At 36.1% G+C, this 13,086-nt stretch overlaps 1 protein-coding gene across 1 annotated transcript in view; it reads left to right on the top strand.

Moving 5' to 3' along the window:
- NEB (nebulin) overlaps positions 1–13,086 on the top strand; it is a 225,939-nt gene that overhangs the window by 24,768 nt on the left and 188,085 nt on the right. Inside the window, exons 14-20 of the mRNA XM_065880211.1 lie at positions 1,089–1,193; positions 1,280–1,387; positions 1,485–1,589; positions 1,983–2,081; positions 3,299–3,403; positions 4,608–4,715; positions 4,801–4,914. Coding sequence (XP_065736283.1) covers positions 1,089–1,193; positions 1,280–1,387; positions 1,485–1,589; positions 1,983–2,081; positions 3,299–3,403; positions 4,608–4,715; positions 4,801–4,914 — 744 coding nt within the window. The remainder of the gene's footprint in view (positions 1–1,088; positions 1,194–1,279; positions 1,388–1,484; positions 1,590–1,982; positions 2,082–3,298; positions 3,404–4,607; positions 4,716–4,800; positions 4,915–13,086) is intronic.

Here is a 13,086-nt window from a genome sequence, read left to right as displayed (position 1 = left end):
CTACTTGTGGAATATTAAGAGCTTGTCTAATCCATTAGGTTTCAAATAGATTAGATAAGTGAGAACTGGGCCTGGCATTAAAAGACTAACAGCCCAAGACCACTTTGATTATATATCAATATATAAAGACACTGAACAAAAGATCAGTTGAGTTTTTCCCTTTTGGTTAGGCAGTATTAAGTTTTCCAGTATTTGAGGATTATATGTAGCTCCCTGTGTGAGTTAGTTGTCTTTTCTTTGTGCCTTGAATTCAGCACCACAGAAATGTGTACATGTGACTGAGGAGTGGGGCAAGTGGAGTGGCAGGTGAGAGGATGTAAATGGATCTGTTCAAATAGCTCTACTGGGAAATCAATGCAAAGCACATCGCCTGCTTCCTAAATGAAGGTCATCTTTATCAAACGTATAAGAACTGAAGTTCAAATCCATTTTGTTGAAAAAGACAGCAATATAAAAATATTGAAAATGAATAGCACTATTTACAATTTCAAAACCGAACATGAAAAAATCATGTTTTGCACTGTAAAATCCAGTAACTTTTAGAGCTAAAGATAAATCCTAGCAGAGAAGAGGAGTTAGTAGACTCTTGTATATACCTTATTTTTAAGGTGTACTGTCTGTTCGTATGATAAGGGATTTTTTTCCTTGGTGGAAAGAGGAAGAGTGCGTATTTCTCTGTGTGCTAGACTTTTTCCATGAAGGTTTGTTTAAAAAAAATGAAAAATTTGCTGTTGCTCAGAGTATTCCTGTTTATTGGGGCATCACTAGTGAGAGAAGAGTATTGAGTTGGGAGGTCTAAAAGGCAGCAATTCAGATACGCAAGAACCTCTACAACTAAGGTCTTGGTCTGAGGCAGTATAGTGGTTTCTTAATTTTTTGGAGAATAATAAAAACTTAGGCTTCACAATAATAGCTAATAGAAAAGGTTTATCATTTATGACACTCCAATGTTTGATTGTCAGTTTTTAGACAGTTGACAGGTAATATCTTTTTTCTTCTTCCTTTGTTTAGTGTTGGAAAATACAAGTATAATAATCGGGGTGGGAGTGACAGGAATCTACTGTAACTGATTTTTTTTTCTTTGACAGAAACTGTACAAGGAAAACTATGAAAAGACAAAGGCAAAGAGCATAAATTACTGTGAGACCCCCAAATTTAAGCTCGATACAGTTCTGCAGAACTTCAGTAGTGATGTAAGCCACCCCATGGTCATTTCCTCTGTTAAATCAAAGACCCATCACTTTGCCAATAAACAAATGAAATATGTTTTGTCTTTCAGACTAAATATAAAGATTCCTACTTAAAGAATATTTTGGGACATTATGTAGGCAGCTTTGAGGATCCATATCATACACACTGCATGAAAGTCTCAGCTCAGAACAGTGATGTAAGTCCTAAGGCAATTGTTTGACTTCCCAAATAACACATTTTTAGGGCATGAATACACTGGTTGCATCCTTATGTCTGATTTCTTTTCCTCATAGAAAAACTACAAAGCAGAATATGAAGAGGACAGAGGCAAAGGCTTCTTCCCCCAGACCATAACTCAAGAATATGAAGCAATCAAGAAACTAGATAAGTGTAAAGATGTAAGTCTGTAGTATAAACTGTGAATGTTACCACCCTCCACAGTATCTAGTGATCAAGATGTGTTTAATATTTTGACACTTTTGCAAACAAATGCAAGCAAGGAGTCTGTAAGAAACACAATTTATTTTTCCCTGTTGTCACCCACATGTCTCAAGAGCTCATTCTAGCTCATTTTCCCAAAGAAAAGTAATCAGGAATCTGTAGATATGGGAAAGTTTCCTATATAGATGTAAGAGCATCTCTCAAAGAAACTGCAGTCTAATTAGAAAAAATGCATTTTGCTTACTGAAAGTTTCTTTTCTTTTGGGGGATGGGGTTCTGCTTGCTTGGCCTTTAGGCCAACTCAGATTTGACAAGTGATACTACTAAACGTGATTCTCTTTCCCCCACAGTACACCTACAAAGTCCACCCAGATAAGACAAAATTCACTCAGGTCACCGACTCTCCTGTTCTGGTGCAAGCCCAAGTCAATTCCAAACAGCTGAGTGATGTAAGTTCCCCTAAATATCCAAGAAATCCAGTTATGAGGGATAGCATATCATAACTCTATACGTGAAATCCAGTGACTTGTCACATTTATAAAAAAGGCTACGTAACTTTTAACAAGTTTAACTTGTATATATTTGTAATCACCTAAAATACTTTCCTATTTAGTTACCTTACATCTTCTTGGGTGGATAACAATTATAGTAAAAGAGCTCTGCAAGGGAAACTAACGTAGCTTAATGCGCTGGAAAGAACATGAGTTTCTGAGTCAGAGAGAACAGGATTCAAATTCCAGCTCTGTCATTTATGACCTGGGGCCTAGGAAAGTTGTTTAACCTCTCCATACCTCATAGTTCCCTTTGATAATTTGTGGTGGTTTTGAAGATTGTGAAAGAAGATACGCGCATAGTACACATCCTGGCCCAGAGCGGGTATTCAGTACATGGGATTTCTCTGTCTCTCAAATAAGTTTTTAGGAAATAGAGTCTTTGAGATACATTTTATCATATAAATTTTCAGTGTGAATTTCCAAACTTGTGTTGAAATAAAAAAATGAAAAATAAAAGTAACCTCAGTAGATTATGGCCAGAAATGAAGGCTTCAGTTAGAGTATCCACAAACCATAATGCATGTGAGGGGACATAACCAGATTTGTTAGAAAAGATTTTCCAGTGGTTGGGCGTTGACAGCAGAAAGGAAGAAAGGCTGTCACTCTCAGAACCTACAGGACCAATTGTGATATATAAAGAGGGGAGCTCCCAAGTATGAAAGTGCCACCTCTTTCCATTAGGGCCCTACCATGGTGACAGATATGATAACAGCTGTCAACTATCCTCACGCAGTGTCAGTAAGGCAGAGTGGCCCACCCTAGATCTGGATTTCTCTTTTTCTTTTTTTTTTTAACATCTTTATTGGGGTATAATTGCTTTACAATGGTGTGTTAGTTTCTGCTTTATAACAAAGTGAATCAGTTATACATATACATATGTTCCCATATCTCTTCCCTCTTGCGTCTCCCTCCCACCCTCCCTATCACACCCCTCCAGGTGGATTTCTCTTTTGATCGTAACGACTCTGTCAGTTGTTATTTAACAAAATGTATTTTACATTTTATCTCATGAAATGTACCACCCAATATTTTTTTTTCTTTTGCATTTTGGAGCAATCTTCTTCTGAATTGAGAACTAAATGGCTCATTTTCTCTCTCTCTCTTGCTCTCAGCTAAATTACAAAGCAAAACATGAAAACGAAAAGTTCAAGTGCCATATACCTCCAGATACTCCTGCCTTTATCCAGCACAAAGTCAACGCCTATAACCTGAGTGACGTGAGTTCCTCATGCACTATGCCGTGTGTTATACTGACAACTATGCTTTTATTTTTGAATTGCCTCATTGAATAAATATTTCAATGTTAAAGATGGGAATAACAGTTAACATTTGTATTGTGTCCCTATGCCCCTGCCAGGGTAACTTTAAACTCACCTTATAAAATGTGTGTAGCGATCTTATAAGTAGCTTTATACAATGAGACAATCTTAATATATTTTAACCAACCCTCAAAATACCACTGTTCATGTATGTTTAATTGCAAATCTTAATGTAAGCTCTTTTAGCCATATATCCTTTTATACTATACTATAATTTTCTTTCAGAACCTCATATTTTAAGATAGTTTCATTTTGTTTACTCCCCAGGCATGTAAAGTCCCTTCTTTCACACAAATGATACTTATTTCTACATGTAAGAGAACTTGCACTAACAAAGATATAGGGTATTCAAAAGGCATAAGGCCAGGTATCCATTGCTATCTTTCATTTCCAAACTAAATAATTTTATAGAAAAGTCAAATTACCCTTGAGGGTTTCAATTTCTTCAACAATTCTTTAAATAAGTACTAAAACTATCCAGCATCAATGAGTATTGCAATGATTCGTGAAATAACCTTTCCAGAGGACTTTGAGATCAAATGAAAATGGTGCCTTTATATAATACAAAGTAAGTTAACTATAGAATATTTGTGCCACTCTATAAAATATTCAGTGTTAGGAATCAAATATTAGTATGATAACTAGAATGAAGTTAATATAATACAATATTCTCATGGAGAGTAGAGAAACTTAATCTTAGAGAATTGGAAGATTCCTCTTGAGGAGAATTATCTAAAATATGCACAATTTCTTTTTTTTTTTATTATTTTTTTTTTGCGGTACGCGGGCCTCTCACTGCTGTGGCCTCTCCCTTTGCGGAGCACAGGCTCCGGACGCTCAGGCTCAGCGGCCATGGCTCATGGGCCCAGCCGCTCTGCGGCATGTGGGATCTTCCCGGACCGGGGCACGAACCCATGTCCCCTGCATCAGCAGGCGGACTCTCAACCACTGCGCCACCAGGGAAGCCCTATGCACAATTTCTTAAACAAAGAAAATGGTCTTTTTATATTAAGACAAGGTATTGGGTTACCCTCTAGTCTTTAAAGTGTGATAACATGCATATTACTTTTGCCCATTCCTCTGCTAAAATTTTTCTGTCCAGAATGCTTATAAGTATGACTGGGAGAAGACCAAAGCTAAGAAGTTTAACATTAAGGTGGATGCCATTCCCCTGCTGGCAGCCAAAGCCAATACCAGGAACTCTAGCGATGTGAGTATGGCCTGGGCACCTGGACAGGGGGAGCCTCAGCGATCTTCCTGATGAGTGAGATCTGGCACGTGTGATGTCTTTGCAGGTGATGTACAAGAAAGACTATGAGAAAAGCAAAGGAAAGATGATTGGAGCCCTCAGCATTGACGATGATCCCAAGATGCTGCACTCTTTGAAGACGGCCAAAAACCAGAGTGATGTGAGTGCTTTTGTGAATCTGTCTTGTTTTCAAGATTGTGTCCCAGTCAACATGCCCAAGGGTAATGGTGTAAAAAGATTCCATATCCATGGGCTCTCTCAGGTTCACAACAATGAACTGCTGAGGACAACTTTAGAAGTACAGTGATTCCCCAGACTCTTGCACCTCTCATGTTTGAGGAGAGAAATTAATGATTTGTACTTGATCTTCATTTCACTTTGAAAAAACCTGTATTCATATTTAGTAGAATATTGATTGTAATTCTCAACACCTTTTGGAAAACATTAAGATGTTTTCATATTTTCTAATTCAAAAGTAACTTAAAACTGTGGTTTAAAAAGTGACTTTATTTTGGAAGAAAATCATGAGTCAGAGATAAAAATCTTAGTATAGCTAACATTGCTCTTTACTGACTTTAGTAATTAGTATTGGCCTAGGTCTAAGATTCCATTAATTATAGGCCCCGTTGAGAATCTGATAAAAGATCTGGTCCATCTCTTTAGGGAAATGGAGTTTTTTTCACATCTTTTGCCTGACTTTCATAGAGAATTCATGGACTCCCTAAGGATAGCCTTTAGGATATCTATCATCTTCCAGTTAAAATTCTTACCATAGAGAGGCAAACATATACTATTGAAAATTGCAATATACACTGTGTTTTAAAATGTTTGGAGAATCCCTTAAAAGTGGTAAGAATGTTCAACATAGCTTGCAAATATTAGCTTTTCATGGTGAAAGAGAAGGGTGTTTGTATCATTTAGCTTCACTTTAACCACGTGTTCATATTGTGAGCTATTAAACCTTCTTTAAATCATTTCACATTTACTATATAGTCATATAGCACTTTAAATGTCTTATTCAGTTATTTTCTCTAGTAAATTCACACTGAATTAGATACAGTGTGATTATATACAGTCAGTATACAGTGCTCACATACATAATACTATCTTCTTCACCAGTTCCTTATTTTGTCTCAACTCAAGAAAGTTATAGCTCCCATTGACAGCACGTGTATGTTTATCTTTGGTTTTTACCCTACCACAGAACCCATTAGAACACTAAGTTATTAAGTGCATAATAATTGTTCAATAAGTACTTGTTAATTGATTCATGTTGGCAACCAAAAGGGATAGTCAATGATGAGTCATTCTCAAATAATATTCAGGCTAAAATCAAGCTGCAGATACAGAGCACACATCGCTTTAAAAAAGAGTCTTTTAAAGCCATTTGGGACTAAACAACATGCCACTAAAAAAACAGTCAGGCTTCCCTGGTGGCGCAGTGGTTGAGGGTCCGCCTGCCAATGCAGGGGACACGAGTTCATGACCCGGTCCGGGAGGATCCCACATGCCGCGGAGTGGCTAGGCCCGTGAGCCATGGCTGCTGAGCCTGTGCGTCCGGAGCCTATGCTCTGCAATGGGAGAGGCCACAACAGTGAGAAGCCTGCATACTGCAAAAAAAAAAACAAAAAAACAAAAAACCAGTGAGTCGATGAAGGAATCAAAGAGGAAATCAGAAAATACCTCAAGACAAATGAAAATGGAAACAACACTCCAAAATCTATGGAATACAGCAAAAGAAGTTTGAAGAGGGAAGTTTATAGCGATATAGGCCTTCCTCAAGAACAAGACAAATCTCAAATAAATAACCCAATCTACCACCTAAAAGAATTGGAAAAAGAAGAACAAACAAAACCCAAAGTCAGCAGAAGGAAGAAAATCATAAAGATAGGAAATAAATAAAATGAAAATTTAATAAAACAATAGAAAAGATCAATGAAACCAAGAGCTGTTATTTTGAAAAGAGAAAAAAACTGATAAAGCCTAGATCACCAAGAAGAAAAGAGAGGACCCAAATAAATAAGAAATGAAAGGGACAAATAACAACCAATACCACAGAGAAACAAAAATTATAATACTATGAACAGTTATAAGCTAACAAATTGGACAACCTCGAAGAAATGGACAAATTTCTAGAAACATACAACTTGCCAAAACGGTATCAAGAAGAAACAGATATTTGAACAGACCAATTGCTAGTACTGAAATTGAATTTGCATTAAAAAAAAATGCAAGCAAACAAAAATCTAGGACCAGACGGCTTCACAGGTGAATTCTACCAAACATATAAAAAAGAACTAATACCTATCCTTCTCAAACTATTCCAAAAAATTGAAGAAGATGGAACACTCCCAAGTTCATTCTGTGAGGCCACAATTACCCTAATATCAAAACCAGAAGAAGATACTAGAAAAAAATACAGACCAATATCTTTAAGTATAGATGCAAATCTCCTCAACAAAATATTAGCAAACTGAATCCAACAGTATATAAAAAGGATCATATACCATAATTGAGTTGGATTTATTCCAGGGAGGCAGGATGGTTCAATATTTACAAATCAATGTGATTCACCACATTAACAAAAGGAAGGATAAAGATCACATGACCATCTCAACAGATGTAGAAAAAACATTTGACAAAATTCAATATCCATTCATGATAAAAACTCATCAAAGTGGGTATAGAGGGAACATATCTCAACAAATAAAAGCCATTTATGACAAACCCACAGCTAACATCACACTCAGTGATGAAAAGCTGAAAACCTTCCCTCTAAATTCAGGAACAAGCAAGGATGCCCACTCTTTCCACGTCTATTTAACATAGTATTGGGAGTCCTGGCCACAGCAATCAGAAAAAATAAATTATTAAAAAAATAATAAAAAGCATCCATATTGGAAGGGAAGAAGTAAAATTGTCACTATTTGTAGATGACATGATACTTTATATAGAAAACCCTAAAGTCTGCACCCAAAAACAATCAGAACTAATAAATGAATTTAGTAAAGTTTAAGGATACAAGATTAATATACAGAAATCTGTTGCTTTTCTATACACTAATAATGAACTATCAGAAAGTAAAAAAAAAAGCCACATTTAAAATTGCATCAAAAAGAATAGGAATAAGTTTTTTTAAATTCAAACAGAAAGTCACAAAAATTATAATCATCCTCATCAGTTCACTCAGTCCCATGCAATTAATTTTTTTTCATCTTGATCTTTTGTTAGCACTTTTATGGATACATCAGTTTTCCATTAGAGTTCTGAAAATGCTTATTCATTCAGTTCAGCAGTGTAGTCAGTTACCAGAAACCTGTACTTGTCAGAGTCTTTTCCATGAATTCCTTGAAGATGAAATCCTTTTATAGGAACATTTTTGCAAAAGCATCAGAGTACACCCAGAACTGTCTGTAAATGACAAAAGACTTAAAAATGACCATGGTTAAAGATTTGATGAAAGTTCATAATAATGCAATTAACAAGGAAATTTAGTTATTTCTGAGTTATAATTTTAAAGTAATAACTAGAATTATGACTTATAACATTATACCAGAACATACAAGATTTTTAGAAATTTCATGTAATGTCTGAAACATTTATATTAACATATTTCCATACAAATAACCCAAAGAAAGTTTAGTATTAGTTGTTTTTTGTTTGTTTGTTTGTTTATACTGCAGGTTCTTATTAGTCATCAATTTTATACACATCAGTGTATACATGTCAATCCCAATCGCCCAATTCAGCACACCACCATCCCCACCCCACCATGGTTTTCCCCCCTTGGTGTCCATACATTTGTTCTCTACATCTGTGTCTCAACTTCTGCCCTGCAAACCGGTTCATCTGTACCATTTTTCTAGGTTCCACATACATGCATTAATACACGATATTTGTTTTTCTCTTTCTGACTTACTTCACTCTGTATGATAGTCTCTAGATCCATCCACATCTCAACAAATGACTCAATTTTGTTCCTTTTTATGGCTGAGTAATATTCCTTTGTATATATGTACCACATCTTTATCCATTCGTCTGTTGATGGGCATTTAGTTTGCTTCCATGACCTGGCTATTGTAAATAGTGCTGCAATGAACATTGGGGTGTACGTGTCTTTTTGAATTATGGTTTTCTCTGGGTATATGCCCAGTAGTGAGATTGATGGATCATATGGTAATTCCATTTTTAGTTTTTAAGGAACCTCTATACTGTTCTCCATAGTGGCTGTATCAATTTACATTCCTACCAGCAGTGCAAGAGGGTTCTCTTTTCACCACACCCTCTCCGGCATTTGTTGTTTGTACATTTTCTGATGACGCCCATTCTAACTGGTGTGAGGTGATACCTCATTGTAGTTTTGATTTGCATTTTTCTAATAATTAGTGATGTTGAGCAGCTTTTCATGTGCTTCTTGGCCATCTGTATGTCTTCTTTGGAGAAATGTCTATTTAGGTCTTCTGCCCATTTTTGGATTGGGTTGTTTGTTTCTTTAATATTGAGCTGCATGAGCTGTTTATATATTTTGGAGATTAATCCTTTGTTGATTCATTTGCAAATATTTTCTCCCACTCTGAGGGTTGTCTTTTCGTCTTGTTTATGGTTTCCTTTGCTTTGCAAAAGCTTTGGAGTTTCATTAGATCCCATTTGTTTATTTTTGTTTTTATTTCCATTACTCTAAGAGGTGGATCAGAAAAGATCTTGCTGTGATTTATGTCAAAGAGTGTTCTTCCTATGTTTTCCTCTAAGAGTTTTATAGTGTCCAGTCTTACATTTAGGTCTCAAATCCATTTTGAGTTCAATTTTGTATATGGTGTTAGGGAGTGTTCTAATTTCATTCTTTTACATGTAGCTGTCCAGTTTTCCCAGCACCACTTATTGAAGAGACTGTCTTTTCTCCATTGTATATCTTTGCCTCCTTTGTCATAGATTAGTTGACCATAGGTGCGTGGGTTTATCTCTGGGCTTTCTATCTTGTTCCATTGATCTATGTTTCTGCTTTTGTGCCAGTACCATATTGCCTGATTACTGTAGCTTTGTAGTATAGTCTGAAGTCAGAGAGTCTGATTCCTCCAGCTCTGTTTTTTTCCCTCAAGACTGCTTTGGCTATTCGGGGTCTTTTGTGTCTCCATACAAATTTTAAGATGATTTGCTCTAGCTCCATAAAAAATGCCATAGGTAATTTGGTAGGGATTGCATTGAATCTGTAGATTGCTTGGGGTAGTATAGTCATTTTCACAATATTTGTTCTTCCAATCCAAGAACATGGTATATCTCTCCATCTGTTGGTATCATCTTTAATTTCTTTCATCAGTGTCTTATAGTTCTCTGCATACAGGCCTTTTGTCTCCCTAGGTCGGTTTATTCCTAGGTATTTTATTCTTTTTTTTGCAGTGGTAAATGGGAGTGTAAAATAGGAATAAATTTAACAAAGGGGGTAAAATACCAGTACTCTGAAAACTATAAGACATTGATGAAGAAAATTGAAGGTGATACAAAACAATGGAAAGATATCCCATTCTCATGGATTAGAAGAATTAATGTTGTTAAAATGCCCATACAACCCAAAGAAATCTACAGATGTTATGCAATCCATATCAAAATACCCATAACATTTTTCACAGAACTAGAACAAATAATTCTAAAACGTATATGGAACCACAGTAGATCCTGAATAGCCAAACCAATCTTGAGAAGAAAGAACAAAGCTGGAGGTATTATGCTTCCAAACTTCAGACTGTATTACAAAGCTACAGAAATCAATACAGCATGGTCCTGTACAAAATCAGACACAGAGATCAGTGGAACAGAATAGAGAGCCCAGAAATAAACTCACGTGTCTATGGTCAATTAAACTATGACAAAGGAGGCAAGAATATACAATGGAGAAAAGACAGTGTCTTCAATAAGTGGTGCTGGGAAAACTGGACAGCTACATGTAAAAGAATGAAATAGAACATATTTGCAAATGATATGGCCAAGAAGGGGTTAACATCCAGACTATATAAATGGCTCGTGCAGCTCAGTATCAAGAAAGCAAACAATCAAAAAAAACAAAAACAAAAAAGAAAATGGGCAGAAGACTTGAATAGACATTTTTCCAAAGAAGGCATACAGGTGGCTGACAGTCTCATGAAAAGATGCTCAGCATTGCTAATTATTAGAGAAATACAAATCAAAACAACAATGAGATATCACCTCATACCTGTCAGAATGGCTATCATCCAAAAGTCTACCAATAGCAAATGTTGGCACGGATGTAGAGAAAAGGGAACCCTCCTACACTGTTGGTGGGTGTGTAAATTGGTGCAGCCACTATGGAAAACAGTATGGAGGTTCCTTAAAAAACGAAAAATAGAGCTACCATATGATCCAGTAGTTCCACTCCTGGGCATATATCCAGAAAAGACAAAAACACTAGTTCAAAAAGATACATGTACCGCAGTATTCATAGCAGCATTATTTACAATAGCCAAGATACGGAAGCAACCTAAGCAGCCATCAACAGATAAATGGATAAAGAATATGTGGTATATATATACAATCGAGTATCACTCAGCCATAAAGGAGTGAAATTCTGCCATTTGCAGCAGTGTGGATGTACCTAGAGAATATTATGCTTGTAAAATAAGTCAGACGGAGAAAGACAAGTACTGTATGATATGTGGAATCTAAAAAATAAAACAAATGAACGTATATAACAAAACAGAGACAGACACAGATATAGAAACAAACTTGAATTGATAGTTACCAGTAGGGAGAGGGAAGGAGAGAGAGGCAAGATAGGGGTATGGGATTAAGAGACACAAACTGTTATGCATAAAATAGATAAGCAATTAGGTTATATTGTACAGCACAGGGAATTATAGCCATTATCTTGTAATAACTTTTAATGGAGCATAATCTGTAAAAACACTGAATTACTATGCTGTCCACCTGAAACTAATATTGTAAATCAACTATACTTCAATAAAAAAATAAATCAGTAGGGAATTCCCTGGCGGTCCAGTGGTTAAGACTCTGCGCTTCCACTGCAGGGGGGCACAGGTTCCATCTCTGGCTGGGGAACTGGGATCCCACAGGCCACACGGTGGGACCAAATAAATTAATAGATAAAAATAAAAATAAAGCCATTTGGAACTTTGACAACCTTTTATATGTGCAGCATGTGTGAGCTTATCTGAACTTGAACAAAAGGGTCAAAACAATTTAGTCAAAAACACTTCCACACACCAACTGCTATTGCAACATTGCTTTATCCGTTTATTTCTAATAAAGACAAACTGTCTTTATTTTTTTCAGTGTTCTTGCATGCCATCATAAAGTTTCCATATTTTATTTTCATAAACCAGGGCCTAGATTTTACAATTAAGAGAGGAATTTATTCTGTGAAACTGACTACCCATGATGTTTTAGAAAGAAGACTATATTCCCTAAGAAAGTTAAAAGATTGGATTATTTGTAAAAGGAATTTCTGCAGGAGATTTATAATGCACATCTATACTTGCTAGCTTGGATCACTGTCTTTAGAGCTTACGTGATTATAGGGAGATATAATAGGTTTAGAATCTTCCTAAAGGAAAAATTCTGGGTCAGAATTTTTCTCTCTTTTAAGGTAATTGGTGAGCAGACGTGATGAACCTGGGACTTTGGCCTAATTAACACCCTGTCTAACCATTCCAGAAAACCAACCGATGAAAGTGCCTTCTGAGGCCAGTCAGGACATTTGGTTTATGAGAACACTGTACATAAGGGCCAAGGTTACTTCAGTGGGTCAGTTTCATAAATTTTTCTCCTTTGAGGTCTTATAACTGCTGAAATCTGAAACTTCTTTTAAATTGTTACCAAAATTAAACTTAGTATGGAAAAACCTCTGGGGTTCTCAGTGGGGCTTATCTGTTGTCCAAAGTAGAATAGTCAGGTTGAAAAATCAGTAACTATTCACTTAAAGATGACTTTAGAAAGGTCAAGAAGTCAAGTGTACAGCTCTGTTTATGAAGTAGTCATTTTATAAAATCAGAAGTATGAAATGATTGTCAAATGATTTTTGACAATTTAAAAAATACTTCTTTAATGGAAGACTCTTCCAAGGTTAGATTACCTTAGCAGAAATCATGCTTGCTAGTGGTCCTTGAAAAACCCTGTTTTAAAATAAAATAATAGCTGGCTGAATCAGAAGCTGTGGCCCATTCCTGCTGTCTGACAGTTCCTCTTTGATCTAAACAAAGATTTGAGAAGATCTGTCCATGCATCTGCCCATGATTTTGGGAGGGGCGGTTTCAATGATAGGAAACATATGATCAAATTTTAGGAAAAAATAACGAACTAGAAG

The sequence above is a fragment of the Phocoena phocoena genome, chromosome 7 (assembly GCF_963924675.1).
Source record: "Phocoena phocoena chromosome 7, mPhoPho1.1, whole genome shotgun sequence".
Classification (NCBI taxonomy): Eukaryota; Metazoa; Chordata; class Mammalia; order Artiodactyla; family Phocoenidae; genus Phocoena; species Phocoena phocoena.
Note: the sequence above shows the minus strand (reverse complement) of the source record. Positions and strands in the feature narration are given on the sequence as shown.